General features: G+C 41.3%; 2 protein-coding genes across 4 annotated transcripts in view; one reads left to right on the top strand and one right to left on the bottom strand.

Moving 5' to 3' along the window:
- stub1 (STIP1 homology and U-Box containing protein 1) overlaps positions 1-3,787 on the bottom strand; it is a 41,824-nt gene extending 38,037 nt beyond the window's left edge. The window contains exon 1 of one of the 2 annotated variants that reach the window (XM_087997656.1): positions 3,304-3,787. In XM_087997656.1, coding sequence (XP_087853782.1) covers positions 3,304-3,417 — 114 coding nt within the window. In that variant the 5' untranslated portion in view covers positions 3,418-3,787. The remainder of the gene's footprint in view (positions 1-3,303) is intronic. The other variant, XM_087997657.1, reaches the window with a different exon arrangement.
- A 153-nt stretch (positions 3,788-3,940) lies between these two features.
- Positions 3,941-15,175, top strand: LOC122560866 (uncharacterized). Of its 2 annotated transcripts, XM_087997655.1 has the most exons (7): positions 3,941-4,017; positions 5,895-6,063; positions 7,807-7,900; positions 10,321-10,480; positions 10,574-10,726; positions 12,046-12,241; positions 14,546-15,175. In XM_087997655.1, exons 2-6 carry the CDS (start codon positions 5,921-5,923, stop codon positions 12,219-12,221), a joined length of 726 nt encoding a protein of 241 aa, XP_087853781.1. In that variant the 5' UTR covers positions 3,941-4,017; positions 5,895-5,920; the 3' UTR covers positions 12,222-12,241; positions 14,546-15,175. The 2 variants fall into 2 exon arrangements, with proteins under 2 accessions (XP_087853781.1, XP_043567988.1); XM_043712053.2 differs by having other exon boundaries at positions 12,046-15,175.
- Positions 15,176-20,265: the final 5,090 nt, after the last annotated feature.

Below are 20,265 nucleotides of genomic sequence, written 5' to 3'. Positions count from 1 at the left end.
AATGGAGAACTGAAAGGACCCGGCTCTCCCCTGTCACTGTGGGACACTACATAAGGAGACAAAAAGTGGTTAAGATAATGGCAGATGGAGATCAATGTGAGAAACTGTCAGGCCATCAACTTTGGCTCACAGGGAGTCGTGGACAGCAAATGGATTTAAGTGGCCATGTAGACAAGTCTCTAAATCATCAGTGCTCAGGTACAAAGACCAATCAAAAATGATACTGGAATGCTGGGTTTTCTCTCAAGGAGGTTATAGCGCAGAAGTGATGAAATGATACATTCATCAACAAGTCTTGTGTACTTTATGTCAGGTGCAATGCAAAATTTGTTGGAAAAAGTGTAACCACAGTTCTCCTGTTCCCTGGATGCTGCCTGACCTGCTGCGCTTTTCCAGCAACACATTTCCAGCTCTGATCTCCAGCATCTGCAGACCTCACTTTCTCCATCTAATTTTACATCCTGGCACTGTTTAGTTGTTTTTGCCTCTCCACAGATACTGTCAGATTGGAGTTTCCCCAACACTTACTTTTTCATATCTCCACTATCCACAGGATTTTGCTTTTATTTGATGAAATGATGCTTCAGCTGCACAACCTTGCTCAGCGCAATCAGCTTTGGACATGACATTTCAGGGAAAATAGAATGGCCCTGGAGATGGCATTGTGTAGAATGAAACCACAGGTAATATTGTGGCATATCTAGCAGAAACTTGGTTTGCAACCACTTGACTTTAGAAAGTCAAGGCATGAGATTCATGGGGTTGAATGTCCTATTATTATTCATTCCTACTTCTAATGCAGGCCTATTACTCAATCCTATGGAGCAATAAAATGTATAAATGGCCTACAATCTAGAGGGAAACAGAAACATCAAAACATTGACAAATTTTATGACACTAATCTCTGGAGGGATGGGGTATAAAAAAAGAATCTGCTCAAATTCTGAACATTAAAGCAGCAAAGTGTCAACATTATGGGGAAAGCAGAGCCAATGAGATGTCCAAAACATTGGTAAAAGAATTGAGACATCACAGAGCATCTTCACACATAAACTAATCGGGGTTAGAGGTGAAGACACCGAACTATGAAAACAGTTAACACTGAATAATGAGGAACGGTTCTTTCTGTTTTAAGAAAGGAGAAATTGAATCAGTATCCAGAAATAAAGTACTGCATTCATTTTCACATTTTTTTGTGCTTTGTTTCAGGTGCAATGATCTTGTAAAAATTGTTTAAAAATGCAATCGACCACATCTAACATCCAATGTTCATATAGACTAAAAAAAGATTTATTTATTGGGGCCAGGCAACACAATGGCTTAAGTGCATAGTTGTATGGCTTGGCCTTCTATCAATGACCAATTCAGCTGATAAACATGCATTGTGAGAAGAGTCCTATTACTGAATCATGTAGATGTGATGCAAAATGAAATTTTTAACTTTACTATTCAAATCTTAAACATACACATGCGGGGAAGTACCAAAACTGGCCAGTTATCAAAAAGTAGACTAAAACTCTTCAGCCTTTGCAGGACCATAATAGCAGTATATACAAATTAATCATACAAGAATATAAAGGACAGGAGCAGAAACAGTTCATTCCTCCCTTTAACCTGGTCTGCCATTCAGTTAAATCTGCCTGATCTGATTGCAAACTCAACTTGACTTTCATTACTCTATAGTGATGACCCTCACCCTCTTGCAGATCAAAAATCTGTCAAGCTCAACTGTCTAGCCTAATTATATTCAATAACATAGCATTACTGCTCCACTGTGGTAGACAATTCCAAAGATTAATAACCCGCAGGAAAAAAAGAAAGAATCTTCACTTCCATCTTGAATGAAACATCTCATTCTGAAAATCTGCCCCCAGGTCTGAACACCTGCACATGGGGGAATCATCCTCTCAGCATCCAACCTGAAAAGCCACTTCAGAGCATAAATCAATAAAATCACCTTTCACTTTTTAAATTCATATAGGTGCCAACCTGCTCTATTTTTCCTCATAAGGCAATCCCTTCAAATTAGAGAACTGCCTACAATGAAAGTATATTCCGTCCAAAATAAAGAGACCAAAAATGTATACATTCTTAATTGTGGTACAACATATATCCTGTACAGAAAAGGCTAGACATTTTATACTCCACCCCTATTTATATCCTTATTTACCCACATGCCAACTTTTGTGAATCATGTCTAAGGGCACCCAGAACCCTCTGTACCACACTATTCTGTGTCTCTCCATTTAAGATTCCACTTTCCTATTCTTGCCAACAAACAGCACAATTTTCCAACTTGTACTCCATCTATCAAATGCTTATCTATTCGAATCTCCTGTTATTCCTGAAGAAGGGCCTGTGCCCGAAACGTCGAATCTCCTGTTGATTCCTGAAGAAGGGCCTGTGCCCGAAACGTCGAATCTCCTGTTCCCTGGATGCTGCCTGACCTGCTGTGCTGTTCCAGCAATAAAGTTTCAACTTATCTATTCGCAAAACCTATCTATAATACAGTACACACCAGCCTGTTTTAAAACAGTCTCTAACCTACTGTTGTTAGACTACTGAAAGGACTCTCAAACTCTTAACCTGTACCTGTGCTTTTGTTTTTGCCACTGTTTACCTATTATTTACTTATCTATGCTACTTAACGCTGTGATCTGCCTATATTGCTCACAAAACAAAGCTTTTCATTGTGCCCTGATACACTAGACAATAAATTACAAACACTGTTTCCTCCTCAGAACTTTGCATCTTATAACAATTCTGCAATTTCAAAATGGCTGAGGGATAAAAAGACAGATACAGAATTCAGAGCCTGTTACAACTGTGTGATCTGATAATGCTTTCAACTGCAACATAAACAACCAAAATACAATTTTAGGTAGTTTATGATTACACAGATTCCAAGCTTTATTATTTGGACATAGTCTTTTAAACACAGGGCCTAGAAAATGATGCAACAAGTTCATAAACATATCTTCAAACAACCATTCACTTTTTGATTCAGGTAATTCTCCCCCCCGTGTACAAATGTATATAATTAAATGCTATATTTGCTGGATTTTGAACCACCAGCGTTGAGTCATAGCTGCACCGAATACGGCAGTAGAACCAACCACATACGGGAATAACCAGAACCCGAAAACCATTATTCCATCCTGAAGAGTCACACGAACCCTCTCAATTCTGACCTTAGAAAATTAAAAAGCAAAAAAGAAAATGACAAAGCACAATGAATGAGAGGCATTTCATGAGGTCTTTACTGGGCTCAGGCCTCTCCCCGACACCGGCTGAGATACTCACTATGGCCTTGCTGTAGGAGGCCGCGGCTTCCTGGTACTTTCTGTTGAGGAACAGGCGGTTTCCTTGCTCCTTCAGCTCCTGAGCAGTCAGGCTCTTCTCGGGGCTTCCAGACATGCTGTAGCTTTACCTCCCCCGCACCCCGGGTGAATGCAGGACACAGGTGGGGGGGAGGGGGGGGGTGTGGGAGAGAGGAGAAGTGAGACCCCGGCTTCCCCGCAGCTGCTGACGGGCCCGATGGTGGGTAGGAGAGTCCCGGGCTGTGATGGGGGAAGGGTGAGGCCTAGGCCCAGTGAGGAGGGAGAGGCGAGGTTGCGGTGGTGAGGAGCCTCCCCCTCCCGAGTGAGAGAGTGGAGGAGGCCGGAGCCGGGAGCTCAGAGGCGGGAGGCCGGGCGGGGAATCGGTCGGAGGAGCGGCGCCTGCTGTTTGTGTACAAACCGCACGCAACCGGCCACGCTCAACGGCGTCATCCACCACGGCCAGCCCCGCCGCTGGCGTCGCGCGACCCGTGACGACATCTCCCCGCGCCGCGGACGCATGGACCGCGCGCCTCATCTCCCGGCGCCGAACGGAAGGGTGAGCGAATCAGCGCGCGACAGGCACCTCCCCCGTGAAGCCGGAGCGCCGCCATCTTGATAATGGAAACCCTCCTCCCTCTCTCCACCCCCCGCCAACGCTCCTTCAGTTCCCGCCGCTGTGTGACCAGGACCGATTCCGGTAAAGTATAAACTCGGCGTAAATATTTATTCACCCAGTCACTGCCTAAGGAGGATGGTGGAGGCAGGAACTCTCAAGACGTTGAAGAAGTTTTCGAGTTGAGCATTTGAAGCGCTACAGTATTACAGTGACCAGTTTAGCGCGGCGGTAGTGTCCTTGTCTCTGGGTCAGAAGGCCTGGCTTCAAGTCCTACCTGCTCCTGAGGTGTCTAATGATAAAATACCCGCACGGCTAAGGACCAAGTGCTGGAAAATGGGATTAGAATGGATTGTTGTCTGGAGGCTAGCAGTGTTACGATGGGCTGAATGGCCTTTTCCATATGCTGTTTAAAATTCTTTGTGGCATGTGTTTCACTGCAAACCCATTCAGTAGCGTGAACCTGATTATCACCAACAGGGTGAGGGTGCTTACTACTCTTCTGCAGTATGGTGCATCACAGCACCAGGGACCCAGGTTCAATTCCAGCCTTGGGTGACAGTCCGTGTGGCGTTTGCACATTCTCCCTGTGGATGTGTGGGTTTCCTCCCACCATCCAAAAGTGAGGTGAATTGCCCATAGTGTCAGATGCATTAGTCAGGGGTAAGTATAGGGTGGGTTGCTCTTTGGATGGTTGGTGTGGACTTGTCGGGCTGAAGGGCCTACTTCCATACTGTAGGGATTCTAATCTTAACTAAAAAGGTCTTGGGTTTGATGCCAGTTTTATTTTTTGCCAATGAGCGAAAGACAGAGCATTTCAAAAGTTCTGGTATTGTTTCTTGGAAGCAAGCAAAATGCAGCAGCAGTTGAAAATTTAAAATAGGTGTTCTGATGGAAACCATCACCCTGCCATGTTTATCTCTCTCCATGTATGTTGCCAGACTTCCTGCAGCTTCTTTTTTTTAATCTGTTCTTATTGTTTCACGGATAGTCAGTATTTGAACAGAGGAACAAATCATGAATTCAATGAGGTTTCCTTTTTTTTTGTCCCCATCTTTGGTTTTACGCATAAGGGGAGGTTGCCCATTTAAGGCAGCGATTTGGAGAATTTTTTTTCACAGAGGGTTTTTGGAGCTCTCTTTGCCAAAAGAGCAGACACCTTGAATATTTTAAAGACTTATATTGATAGATTTTTTTTTAGATTCATTCACGGGATGTAGTTATCTCTGGCTAGGTGACCACTTATTGCTCATGCCTAATTGCCCTGAGGGCAGTTAAGAGTCTCACGCAGCCAGAGGACATTTGTGAACCAGATGGGTTTTTCCCCAACAATTGGCAATGAATTCATGGTCATCATTAGACTCTTTAATTCCAGATATTTATTGAATTCAAATTAGATTACTTACAGTGTGGAAACAGGCCCTTTGGCCCAACAAGTCCACACCGACCCGCTGAAGCGCACCCACCCAGACACATTCCCCTACATTTACTCCTGCACCTAACACTACGGGCAATTTAGCACGGCCTATTCACCTAACCTGCACATCTTTATTTGGACTGTGGGAGGAAACTGGAGCACTCGGAGGAAACCCAGGCAGACATGGGGAGAACGTGCAAACTCCACACAGTCAGTCGCCTGAGGCGGTAATTGAACCCGGGTCTCTGGCGCTGTGAGGCAGCAGTGCTAACCACTGTGCCACCGTGCTGCCCACCGTCACAGTGGGATTCAATCTCCGGTCCTCACCTGGATCTTTGGATTAACAGTCCAGTAATAATACCACTAAGCCATCACCTCTCCACTTGGGTAGATAGGCATGTGGAGTGATCAAATCAGCCACAATCATGTTAAATGACCTAGCAGACTCAATGCACTGAGTGACCTAATACTGCTTCTGGTTTATGTTTAAACACTGATGATTGCAATACTTATGTGCAGTTATAAATGTCATTTTTATTTACAGGTTAAAACTTTAATGAATAAAGTAACATGGCTGGACATGAAATATTGTATAACTGCAAGAATCCTACCGTATGGAGGTCTATCTTTGCTCTCTATGGGGATGTGGTTGAAGCAAAGGCGATGGCATCCAAAGGGAAGAAAGCAGGCAAGCTGACTGCACTGGATAAATGGTGAGGGGTTGACCTTTCTTTCATAACTTGAAAGACAACAGCTAAGGCACAGATTACTTTCAGGGAAAGGGTGACTGGAGGGTTGATGAGAGACACCTGATATTGTAATGTTTATTTGATCACTTTGGGAAATTTAAGTACTCAGGCCTGCGACTAAGGATTGGATTTTCATAATGGGTTGAATGTCAGAGAATTTCCATATTTTCTAAGCCTGTCTCTTAGCAGACAGTGCTGACCAGCACTGTATCCTTGGTGGGGAGCTGTGAAGGGCTGGAGTCTAATCATGCAATCACATATGTAGACCTGTTGCGTATTTTAAGTTATCATTTTAAAGCATAACTGTCTTTGAGTAAAAGTCTTTCTCACACTTGTTACCTGAAGTTTACAGTACCTTGAGCCATAATACAGCAGTGAAACCATAAACCCTTACTTTTGACCTGGCTTTATAGCTGTATTCTTTACAGAAATTGTTTAATGATTAGCCACAATTAATCAGAATATTGTTTGATTCCTCAAGGTGCTTGATCAAATCAAAATTATTTAATTTATTATTGAAAATTAACTCAATCCAACACCAAAAAGCGATTAGAGTTTGATCATGATGGGAGTGACAGTTGGCACATGGCTCAGTGATTAGCACTGCTGCTATGGGGATAAGGCAGGAACAGGATACTGATTGAGGATGATCAGCCATGATTATAATGAACGGTGGTGCTGGCTCGAAGGGCAGAATGGTCGCCTCCTGCACCTATTGCCTAACCCCCTGACTGTGCCAGGTCCCTGGCATTGTTCCAGGTATTTATTGGGAGCTGTGCTAATCGCTGAGCCACATGTCACCTGGCACTCCCCACCTCTGCTTGGCTTTCCTCTGGGTGTTCTGGTTTCCTCCCATTGTCCAGAGATGTATAGGTGAGGGTGAATCGGCCATGCTAAAATAGCCTTATAGTGTCCAGGGATGTGTAAGTTAGGTGCATCAGCCATGGGAAATGCAGGAACACAGGCATATGGTCGGGGAATGGGTCTGGGTGTGATGCTGTTCGGATGGCTGGTGTGGACCTGATGGGAGGAATGGCCTGATTCTATGATGGGAATGTGAGCCTTTGTGTGGGTGCAAACATGAGCTGCCTTAGTCTAAGTGAATTGCAGTTTAGAAATAGTAGCTTCCTTGGAAGCTGGCAAATGAGAACATTTGGAAATCTCAGCCATGAGATAATAAAGACGAGAGGTCAGAGATTCTGATGGTCACCCACGGTAGCTTACATTGATAAAACTCTCAGGCTTATAGAAAATGTTTCATGTGCTGGCTCACAAGCTGTGTTTTAAATGCACTGTTGCTTGAATACGGCTTTTCTCGGCTGCATTTACCTTCCAAAGTTACTGAGGCTAGGAAATCCAGCCATCATTAGTTCCCAATGTAAAATCCATTAAAATGCAGTTTCCTTTCAACATATTGTAATAGTTGACCGATCTGAGGGTGAGTTGCACTCTGTCATATTTGTTTTTGGTAGTTTAAATGATACAAGTGACCTATTAGTGTGTTTTAATGGTGTTGTTTAAGGGAAAACTATTGGTCAGCAGAACTTACTAGTGCAATCCGTACATTAAATAGTAGCTAAGATATCTTTTTAATAAACATGTGACTATTGTGTGGCCTATAATAAAGAAGGGGAAAGGTTATTTAAGATGTTTCTTTACTCTTATATATTTATGAATGATCTGACTGCTAATTCTTCTCTAATTCAGGTATCAAGAAGAATTACCCGAGGCTATCTGTAGTCGTAAAGAGAAATTCCTCACTCACACCGAACTGGTTCAGTTGATGGAATGGAAACTCACAGTAAGTATGCTGCGTAGGGTTGGATTTATGTACTAAAGAGCAAGGTGGTTTCTGAATGTTTCTGTACCTTGAAATAATATTTAGGGATGGGAACACTGCTATGTATCCCCTCCTCCATACTTAAAGAATCAGAGTCCAGTTATTGTTCCTGACCTGAAATTCTCACAGTCTGGGATCAAATCTGCCACTTTAATGTTACACTGTGGGGGTTACCCTCTGACCAGGCCTTTGGAGGACCTCTATGTTTAAATCCTACAAGACCATTTCTTCCTTTTACAGAGTGACAGGGGAGTCTAGAGGTGCAGTGAGTAGCACCACTACACCAAGCTGTAGGTAAACAGTATACATACGATAATACAGCATTCAAACCTAAACTAAATGCTGTTGTTTAGAGTTTTTCTGGAAGGTGTTGGAAAGAACGTACAATTTCTGTCACACCATTTGAAACAGACACTGAATTATTTTTAAAATGAATTGGAGTTGGCTATAAGATAGTAATTAATTCTATGAAATAATTCAGTGGAACCTCTAGGGCAACTTTTTCACACAGGGTGGCTCGTATGTGGAATGAACTACCAGAGGAAGTGATGGATGCGGTTACAGTTACAACATTTAAAAGACATTTGGATAAGTACATGAATAGTAACAGTTAAGGGGGATATGAGCTAAAATGCATGCAAGTGGGAAATGTTTTGTTTGGGAAACTTGGTCGGTGTGGACCAGTTGGACCGAAGAGTCTATTCCCACGGTCTATGACTATGTGAGGTCAGAAGACCCCCAGACTAAATGGGAGTTATATCAGAAACTGTGTTCAAGATCATTTCGGGGCTTGTTGGCCATGGGAAGAGACTTGACCGAAGGGTTTCATCATTAACCTGCTAATCCAATCAACATGTCCATGACAGGCAGTAAGAGCAGGAATAAGTCCTGATTGGTCATACTTGATGTGAGCTAGTGCACTTCAACTTGTAACCAATCGTCTTTCTTGAAACAGAGGGAGATACACATAGTCCTTTATGGATTGTGAAACGTTGCCATAATTTTATTAGACCATAGAGCTGCTGTCTCATTAGAGAGAGAGAGAGAGACTGCTGTTGGGTGGTTTAAACTGAGGAACCCCACTCTTCAGTTGAGGAGAGAGTTTGAAAAGGAGAGTCCTTCATGGTACAGGAATTGAACCCATGCTGTTGGCATTACAAACCAGCGATCTAGCCAATTGAGTTAAAGTCCCTTTATGGATTGTAACTGCTCACATACAAAATAAAGGAGAAATTCCTTTCTTTTCAGTTATGACCATTTCCGGTCACACTCTATAACGGATGTGATTTGATTCGGTTCTTCAGGCTGTTTTGTGATTTTGTGTTCACTGTTATATCTTGTGTTTCCTGTTGCTTCTCTCCAAATCCTGAAGATATCATAAGCTGCTCCGTGAATAAAAAGAACTTCCATTTGGTCAATGGTCTCTGAATTATTTTAAAAATTAATTGGAGTTGGTTCTAAGATAGTAATTAATTTTATGTACCCCACGTCTTCAAGGAACATTCTAAACAATAGCATTTAGTGTGGTTTAAATGCCACGTTATTGTACATATAATGCTCACTTTTTTTGGGTCTTGGTGCACTAATAAAATTTACATGCTTATTAAACTGAAACTTATTTTCACAACCAACATTTAGATTGAAAAGCTAGGAATGCCCTGATGTGTCATCTTCCTGAACTTTTTCTGAAGCCTCTACACAGTATTAATGTTGGAGGAGACTAAAACTAGATGCATTATTCCAAATATTATCTAAGCAATATCTTCTCCAATGACAAAATAGTTTGTTCATTCTGTATTGAATGGTTGTGATTATGACCAAGTACCCTACTTGTTATGCTTATTGGCATTGTTCATGTACCTTTAGTGAATAATGTTGTGTAACAGAAAAATTCCATTCTCCTTCAGCTGACTTCTTCCGTATAACTTGATCTTTGTTTGAATACCATTTGCCAGGTTTAACTCGCTCTCCCAGTGCAATGCAAACTGCTACAGAATACCATTCTCCTTCGCAGTATAAAGCAGTACAGGAGCCTGCAATGTCTTATTATGCCAATGCAACTAGACTTACTATCCGTGGGAATGGCAGCATACTTCAGTGAAAGGAATAATCTGGTTGTGATAAAATACATAAAGAATAATGGGTCCTGTATGAATAGATGTGGAAGGATACTGGACTAAAGGGGTATACAGTGTCATAGAATGTTATTTTGTTTTAAAGGGGAATGTAGAGTTTTTCTGGGTTGTAATGGTACTGGAATGGGAATCTGTGTTGCCTGAAGATGGAGCTAGTAGTGTTACTAAGACCCAGCTCCTTATTTGTTAACTTTGAACTTTAGTGATTAATTTGACTTTTCTTTCCCTCTACCCTTTTATCCGTAGAGGGGCAAGTTCCGCCCAACACTGCAGCAGATGGTAATGAGTAATTCGAGGGACAGTGTGGAGGCCTGCACATGTAAAGCTTTCAAACTGCTTCCTGATGTTTCAGCTGCAATCACTGAGCTCAGTAAACTGAAAGCAGTGGGACCTGCTACAGCATCGGGTAGGAAAGAAAACGCTTGTCCAATTACTTGCACTGCTCATCCATCCCGTAAATTTATTATAATGAAATCTTTTATCTCACTTTTATGCTTAGCTGTGCTTGTGGCTGGTGCTCCACAAGAAGCTGCGTTCATGGCAGATGAAGCAGTGGAGTCAATCCCTGGCTTGGTTCCCATTAAGTACACACTTAAACATTACATCCTGTACCTGCAAAAAGTGAGGGAGTGTGCCACGCAACTCAACAGCAGTAAGTTTCTGTAATTTTCACAGCTCTGTACTGAGTACAGAGTTGCTGTGCACTGAGGGAGAAATTCTGCTGGTGTGTCAATGTAAGAATGTTGAGATGTACTAGGAATCAGTGTCATATACAGTGATCTTAACAGGGTGATTTTAGTAGCTTTACTAATCACTTTAGGAAATGTGTTAAAGATATTCTCTTGCTAAGGCTCTACTCTGTATGTAATATGAGTACAGGGAGTACGTTATATGGAGGTGCTGGTGGTGGACAAAGTCAGAAAGAGTTATGTTTCAATAAGAGTTGGGAACAATCTATTGTTCTGTGGTAAAGCAAGAAAGGAGCCTCTCTTGAAGTCAAACTAAAGTGCTAAAATGAACAATTCTTACTTTGAGAAATAGGAGCGATAGAGTGAACAAGGTTCAAATTTTGCAATCGTGACAGACTTCAAAAGTGCTTAATTTTCAGAGGAGCACATCCCTGAAGTTGTGCAAAATGCTTCACGTATACATACTTTATCTTTCTTCAGTCACATCTCTGACAAGGCCACCTGCCTAGATACAGTATTGTGGTGTTATTGGATAAACTGGTCTATTTCAGAAAAGCTAAGCTTGGGATCTACTAGCACAGTAGGCTTGTATTGTAGAATTGTCAGTTACAATTTAACTCATATATACTTTTCCAAACATGTTTGATACAGTGCCACATGTTGGACTTAATGGCAAAACTGAAACCCATAGAATAAAAGAGACAGCAGCATTATGGATACAAAAGTGGCTAAGGGATAGAAAACAGAATTTTGCAGACTGGAGAAAGGTAAACAGTAGAGGCCCCATGGGTGGCATGGTGGCTTAGTGGTTAGCACAGTTGCCTTATGGTGCCAGAGACCTGGGTTCAATTCCAGCTGCCTGTGGGAGTTTGCACATTTTCCTCGTGTCTGCATGGGTTTCCGCTGGCTGCTCCAGTATCCTCCCACAGTCCAAATATATGCAGGTTAGTTGACTTGGCCATGCTAAATTGCCCATAGTGTCCAGGATTGTGCAGGCTAGGTGGATTAGCCATGGGAAACACAATGTTATGGGGATAGAGTAGGGTGGTGTGCTGTTTGGTGGGTCAGTGAGGACTTGATGGGTTAATTGGCCTGGTTTGACACTGTAGAGATTCCATGATTCTGAAGCAGGAGCACTGCTGTTTAAACATGCATCAATACTTTGTGAGTAGCTCTTTATGCCACTATTATTGAAGGGAAATGTGATAGGGTAATGGCTTATATTATTGATATGACAGTATTTGGGTTTTCTACGAGGTAATGGTGGACTTGCCTTTTACAGATGACTCAGTGAAGGATTGGACCCCTCACAGAATTGAACAATGTCTTTGGACCTGGGCTGTGGGCCAACAGGTCAATCCTTTGTTGCTGAAGGGTGTCATGCTCCATCAGAGTAAAACAGTGGACAAAGAAAAGGCCACAACGGCAAGACCTGTCAAAAGGCAGAAAACGCAATGATGAAAGCAGCCATCTCATGAGTGAGAAGTGTTAAATTCTAGCTTTACACACTTGATTGGTGCAGGAAATAGTACAGAGGGTGGAAACTATTCAGTAAAACCCTAGACTCAAGAGTATAGAATTTGCAAATCAGAGGCCATGGATTCCCAGGCTGCAGACTCCGATTTGTCAGTCCTGGGATCAGCTGCAAGGCCTCTTTAAAGGGATGTGATTTTTTTTTTTCCCAGTGAGCAGGGCCTAATGAGTTCAGAAGCACGATTATTGACATCAACAGAACCTGCTAAATGGTAGGTGGTATTGCTGTATATGCACAGGTTATTCTGCTGTTTGATTTTCTCCCAAACCACCCATCAACTGTCTCCCATTCCCCACATTTTTCACTCTAAGGCCATACCTCAAAATAGGGTCACAGAGCAGAAAAAAGGTTTAAAAAGCAATGCATGATATTGGAAACAGAGGACAGGCAAAGGATGATATTCTCCCCCAGAGTCATACAACATAAAAATATCTTGCTCTTCATGAACAATTGCTTTAACTTGAAAGTATCACATGTATAAAATTTATAAAGAACATAAAATTTATATATAAGTTTATATTATGTGTACTTGTTTGGCTGTAAAAATGGCAAAATAATCTCAATGAACAAGATAGTGGACCTATCAGTGGGTCAGTAGCAATTTGAAAAATGATAAAAAAAAGTCCAGTAATTTTTTTGCTGGTTTCTGCTGACCTTGGTAACCTGTCCCATCCTTAATTGGTAGAACGAGTGATTTACAACCAACTATACTCTTTATTCAGCAACAATGTGTACTTGCTTATTGACATCACAATATGGCTATTAAGACACTTGACTTATGGTCCTAAAGGAACAGTCAAGGTTAAAAACAGCTTTGTCTTAGTAAAAAGGAATGAAGTGTGTGTTACTTGATTTATGCTGCTGTCAGTGCCCTCCAATGCTATTGAAGATTTGCTTGTACAGGCTAAAAAAAAATGAATTGGAGCTGATGTCTCGGGGAGTTCCATGTTTTCCAATATAATGAGTTAACTGTTTCTGATCCCATTGCTTCCATTCTCTGAATGCTACAGGTGCTTTGTGTAGAGTGACAAATGTTGAAGTGATAATTGTGCATGGGCATTATGTTGGCAGTAATCCCAGTTTCCATCATAAATAGCCTCAAATAAACTTAAGGTTCCAAACTAGAGAATGCATAAAGTACAAATATAAAAATGTAACACTTCTTTCAGGTTGTAGATTTTTGTTTGAAGTGTCATCAATATAATTTAATGAAACCGCAGAAATCATTAAATTTTTGTGCATGAAATTCAGCGCAACCTGCTTACAATAAAACCAAATGTTGTACTTTATGGAGCAGTGAATTATATTAACAATCATTGAAAACTCATGGCTCCATTGTTATGAAGATGTGGGTGTACTGTACCTTTAAGAGGGTTAAAAGCAACAGAACTACCTGACAGAACAAAGTGTTCTGAAAAGAAAAAATAATGTAACATTTGGTCAAACAACTCAATTAGCTGGTTGCCTGGAGACAAAAACAAATTTGATACAACCAATCAGTTTAAATTATACCCCAAAATACCAACCTCCAATCGAGTTTAAATTGAGTATATTGACAATCTTAAAAGCTAATGACACAATCCAATGCTTTGGGGGTATAAGACCAAGGAAAATTGAACAGTTGGGAGGAGAACTGCCAAACCGCTAGCATGTAAAGACTGCCTGAAGAATAGCCCTCTTAAAGGTACCTTTATTGATCAGTAAACTATGAAACAGAATCCCCAAGAAGAAGAAAAGAAGACAGGAATACAGAGAAGAACTGAAAGCTGTCTGGTTTTGAGATAAGAAGTTTTGTTTGGTAAATGTTAATCAGGACTTTTATCGGACCAGTATTGTAGAGGGGAAAGTAAACAATAGGTTAGAGAAAGGAGTTGTAAATAGTTGTTAGTTAATTATTCTCTGTTATACTTTAAGAAATAAAGTTGTTAATGTTTACTTTAAGTAGTTCTTGGCCTATCGAAGTTTCACAAATTACTGCGTGGGATAAATCTTTTCTGTTGTTGTTGGTTTCAATTAAGCAGGAGGGTTTACCCCATGTCATAACACCATTCACAAAGTACTTTACACCAGGATTTTTCTCAAGTTTTCTTAATCTTTTGTTGTAAATTTTGGCAGAAACCCCATTTCCTGTTATAGCTAAAGTCTCTGTCCATCATGCCCGGCAATCAGAGTACCCAGGGGAAATTTCTGTCTAGATTATTTGCTGATTTTACACTTTTTAAAAAGGTTTCTCTGAATTAAATTTCAGGAACATGGGGCCTAATTCCATAACTTGTTCAGTTAGAAGTCCAGTATTTTGAAGTCCAGTGATGATGATTGTCTTACCACAAGCACATGCTACGTTTAAGGTAAAATGCATAATCTGAAGCAAAGATTTAATCCTTGGAGGTGAGTTTCATCAGCATTTCTCTTGGTTTTGTTTATGCTGCTCTGCTCAATTACTGTTCACCGTGATTGAATTTTTAATTTTTTTAGAATTCCTGACGCGGGAACATTTTGCCATTCCAAATTCTGTGGTTCTTCTGTTACATTCGCTTTGCATTATAATGCAATAACTTGTCACTGATGGTTTACTTAGTTGTATGATCACTTTGTGCCCGCCTCTGTTAATAAACTGGACATGCAAATTGATATTGCTCCATGTTACTTGAGTTCAGTGTAACCCTACATTGCATCCAGTCATTCACTAGAAATGTGCCATAGTTAATTGTGATCTTTTGCAACACTGATTTGTATATTTTTATAGCTGAATTCTTTAAAAGTGATTTTTGGCCTTACTGGCCTTGCCGTCTCATTACATTACAATATTTTGTAAAATAAATTGTCAAGATTATATGTATTCCTTTCTAATAAATTTTGTTGTTAAATAGAAATGCAATTCTGTGCCTTCAATAAAAGCTATCACGCACATGTTCACTTGTCAGTCATGACCACCAGCTTTATTAGGTCCATTTGTAGAGCATGAGATGTTGGAGTCAACTGAAATAAAGCCTGCAGGGTGGGACTTTGGGGAGACCAGATGATTTTTGAGTGTTTTACACTTGCTTTCAATCTGTAAGTATGATGTGGCTTGATTGAAACAAAATTCCGAAAGGTCTTGACTCGAATTAAAATTAAGCAATTAAAATTATGTCTGTTAACTGTTTAAATGTTAACAGGCATGTTTACCAAAAACAAAACACCCATAAGATTTTTCACACTGGAGAGAAGGAAGAGAGGTAACTTTGTAGAGGTGTACAAGGTAATGAGAGGCATAGATAGAGTGGATAGCCAGAGACTTTTTCCCAGGGCAGAAATGGCTGTCATGAGGGGTCATAATTTTAAGGTGATTGGGGGAAGGTACAGGGGAGGTGTTAGAGGTAGGTTCTTTACACAGAGAATAGTGGGTCCGTGGAATGCACCGCTAGCGGTGGTAGTAGAGTCAGAGACATTAGGGACATTTAAGCGACTGTTAGGCAAGCAATGGACAGCAGCAATTTGAGGGGTGTATAGGTTAAGTTGATCTTAGATTAAAATAAATGCTCAGCACAACATTGAGGGCCAAAGGGGCTGTACTGTTCCATGTTCTATGATCATATATTTCTGTCAGCTCTGTATTTTAAATTAGAAGTTACACAATGTCAGGTGTTGTAGGAGCAGCGCTCTGAAAGCTTGTGATTTTAAATAAACCTGTTGCACTATAACTTGGTGTCTTGTGACTTCTGACTTTATCCACCCTATTCCAACACCGGTGTCTCCACATCATATTTAAATTATACTTATCGAAGATAATGAAGAGCAATGGGTAAGTCTGTAGGTGTAAATGTTGCAACATATTACAAAATATCCTCAAACATAACCAATGCCTTTCCAAGAAAAAGTCACGTCTGCAGCACTTTTCTTCTACTTTGTTAAACAACAAGACCAAAGCCTATCAACGCACCATTTATACTTTTACATCCCTAGTTTTGACAGGGGATATAGAAAGGATATTGCCGTTTGTGGAAGAATCTAGAATTAGGGTCACTATAGCATCGTTAGGAGCCACCCATTTAAGACACAGATGAGAATTTCTTTACTCTCACAGAGAGTCATAGAGATGTATAGCACGGAAACAGACCTTTCGGTCCAACCCATCCATGCCGACCAGATATCCCAACCCAATCTAGTCCCACCTGCCAGCACCTGCCCCATATCCCTCCAAACCCTTCCTATTCATATACCCACCCAAATGCCTCTTAAATGTTGCAATTGTTGCAGCCTCCACCAGTTCCTCTGGCAGCTCATTCCATACACATACCACCCTTTGTGCGAAAAAGTTGGCCCGTAGGTCTCTTTCATATCTTTCCCCTCTCACCCTAAACCTATGCCCTCTAGTTCTGGACTCCCCGACCCCAGGAAAAAGACCTTACCTCTTTACCCTATCCATGCTCCATAGAGTCCCTGAACATTTTAAGGCAGAAGCGGATAGATTCTTGATGAGCAAGGGGATGCAATGTTATAAGGATGGGCAGGATTGTAGGGAAGTCAAATCAGTCATGATCTTATTTAAAGTGGAGCAGGTTTGATTGTCTCGCTCCTGCTCATAGTTCATTTGGAAACAGAGCTGCAAGTTCCCAGTCACCTGTTACTTTTATTCTCATCCTTGCTCCCAGGTCTCCTCTGTCTGCTGAACATTCCAATGAGGCTCCAATGTAGACTTCAGGAACATCATCTTTCAGGTTTTCAGACTCCACCTTGAGTTCAATTTCAGAAAATGAAATATTTTTTTGGTCATCAGCATTTTTTTAATACAGGGTGGATCGCACAGTGAAAGTGTTTTTTAAAATTTATTCATGGGATGAGGGCATCACTGGCTAGGCCAGCATTTATTGCCCAGAGGGCAGTTAAAGTCAGTCACGTTGCTGTGGATCTGGAGTTACATATAGGTCGGATCAGGTAGGATGGCATATTCTTTCCTTAAAGGGCATTAGTGAAAAACAAGGTTTTTTTTCCTCAACAATCAGTTCACAGTCATCATTAGACTTCTACTTTCAGATTTTACTGAGTTCAAATTACACCATCTGCTGTGGTAGGATCCAAACGCAGGTCCCCAGATTATCACATGGGTCTTTGCATTAATAGTCGAGCAATAATGCCACTAGGACATTGACTCCGGGTGGATATGGGTACAGTTACAATTGTTTAAAAGACATTTGATTACTTTCATGAATAAGAAATGTTTGGAGCAGTATAGGCCAAGCACAGGCAGGCTGGTTTGGTTTGGAAACATGGTCAGCATAGACTGGTTGGACCAAAGGGTCTCTTTCCGTGCTGTATGACTATGATTCTGTGTACAGTTAGCAGGTTATTTGTTTCTGTTCTTGCCCAATCTCCATTCTGTCCTCTCCCAGTTACAGACTTTCCATTTCTTTTTAAATTTTATTAAACACCACAGTTTACAAACAATTAATATTAACAGCTGTCTAAGAGAAACAGCAATTTACAAGGGAGAGGGGCAGAAACGCCAGGCCCCAAACCCTACCGTTCAACCAGTTTTCAGGGAAATGAGGACAAACTTCAAATTTACAGACCTTCCATTTGTCTGAGACCCACCCACCCTTTGATTGAAACATTTGCATCTTTGACTTGTTCTGATGAAAGGTCATGAACACGAAACATTAATTGGTTTTTCTCTCCCTCTGTTGATACTGCCCACCGTGCTGAGATCTTTTCACTGGCATTTCCTGTTTTTATGTGCTTTCCAACATTCACAGTATTCTACAACAAAAAAGCAAAATACTATGGATGCTGGAAATATGAAACAAACACTGAGACTGCTGGAGAAATTCAGCAGATCTAGCAGCATCTGCAGAGAGAGAGAAACAGAGTTAATAATTCAAATCTAGTATGACTATTCTTCAGAACTGTACTTCAGGCCTGATTTTCAAAGATTTCTTTCAAAGTTTGTCTTGATAATGAATCAATTTCAGACTGTGGCGTTGTTTATGAGTACTTTATAGCAGACCTTTCACCAGCGGTGTGCTGCAAGGATCGGTGTTGGCTCCACTGCTTTTTGTCATTTACACAAACGATTTGCATGTGAATATAGGAGGAATGGTTAGTAGTTTGCAGATTACACAAGAATTGGTGGTGTAGTGGTCAGTAAATAAGTTTATCTCTGAGTACAATGGGACCTTGATCCAGTGGGCTGAGGAATGGAAGATGGAGTTTAATTTAGATAAATGTGAGGTGCTGCATTTTGGGGAGGCAAATCAGGGAAGGATTTATACACTTAATGATAGTCCTGGGGACTGTTGCCAAACAAAGAATCCTAGAACCCCTACAGTGTGGAAACAGGTCCTTCAGCCCAACAAGTCCACACTGACCCTCCAAAGAGTACTCCACCCAAACCCATTCCCCATTACTCTACATTTACCCCTGCCTAATGCACCTAACCTCACCCTGAGCACGATGGGCATTTTAGCATGGCTAATTCACTTAACATTCACATTTTTGGACTGTGGGAGGAAACCAGAGCACCCAGAGGAAACCCATGCAGGCACAAAAAGAACATGCAAACTCCACACAGACAGTCACCCGAGGCTGGAATCAAACCAGGTCCCTGGTGCTGTGAGCCACCGTGTTACCCCTAGAGACTTTGGGATGCAGGTTCATAGTGCCTTGTAGGTGGCACCACAGGTAGACAGGATAGTGAAGAAGGCATTTGATATGCTTGCCTTATTGGTGACCGCATTGAGTATAGGAGTTGGGATGTCATGTTGCAGTTGTACAGGACATTGCTTGGGCCACTTTTGAAATACTGTCTTCAATTCTGGTGTCCCTGCTATAGAAGGATGTTAAACTTGAAAGGGTGCAAAACAGATTTAAAAGGATGTTGCCAAGGTTGGAGGATTTGAACAACAGGGAGAGGCTGAATAGTGTGGGGCTGTTATCCCTGGAGCGTAGGAGGCTGAGGGGTGACCTTAGAGAGGTTTATAAAATAATGAGGGATAGGGTAAATAGACAAGATCTTTTGCCCAGGTAGGGGAGTATAGAATTAGAGGACATTGATTTAAGGTGAGAGGGAAAGCTACAAAAGGGATCTAAGGGGCAACTTTTTCATGCAGAGGATGGTGCATGTATGGAATGAGCTGCCAGAGGAAATGGTGGAGGCAGGTACAATTACAGCATTTGAAAGGCATCTGGATATGTAGGAAGGGTTTGAGGGAAATTGGCCAAGTGCTGGCAAATGGGACTAAATTAATTTGGATACCTGGTCGGCATGGAGGAGTTGGACTGATCGGTCTGCTTCCATGCTGTACATCTCAATGACTCAAACATTAGCGACCTTCATGCAATAAAATGTCCCAAGGTGTTTTATGGGGGGAGCCAGTAGACAAAACATGCACTTTCAGTCAAGAATGGTGGAAGACTGGTGAATTTAAGTGACTTTAAGTGCTAATTTTTTAAACATTTTACTAATGTGAGGATTATGAATTACCCCCCTTAGTTAGCTGGCGTAGGAACTAAACCTCTACAGACAGTCCTGGTGTTCCGGCTAGGAGAAAGGGAGGACTGCAGATGCTGAAGATCAGAATTAAAAAGTGTGGCACTGGAAAAGCACAACAGGTCAGGCAGCATCCGAGGCCTCGTTCCTGATGAAAGGCTGACGCCTGAAACGGCGGCTCTTTTGCTTCTCAGATGCTGCCTGACCTGCTGTGCTTTTGCAGCACCATACGTTTCAGCTCTGGTGTTCCAGCTGTCAATCCAGGTTGTTTTCCAGAAACACACTCTGGTGTATATATATGAAGCTCTCCATTGTACAAACAGTGGTGTCTATTAAACCATAATGCTATCAGCTGGTATACTAATATTTTACAACCCTTTACAACTGTTAATACATTATGAACATTACAACTATTTCACTCTGTAAGAAAAGTGGAAAGATTTTCACTTTATAATCAACTCAAATCATTTTTGTTTTAAACAGGACATGCATTAATCTCT

The sequence above is a fragment of the Chiloscyllium plagiosum genome, unplaced genomic scaffold, assembly GCF_037043375.1.
Source record: "Chiloscyllium plagiosum isolate Xiang-an unplaced genomic scaffold, Cpla_swu_hap1 HiC_scaffold_20, whole genome shotgun sequence".
Lineage (NCBI taxonomy): Eukaryota > Metazoa > Chordata > Chondrichthyes > Orectolobiformes > Hemiscylliidae > Chiloscyllium > Chiloscyllium plagiosum.
This window is presented reverse-complemented; position numbering and strand designations above follow the sequence as displayed.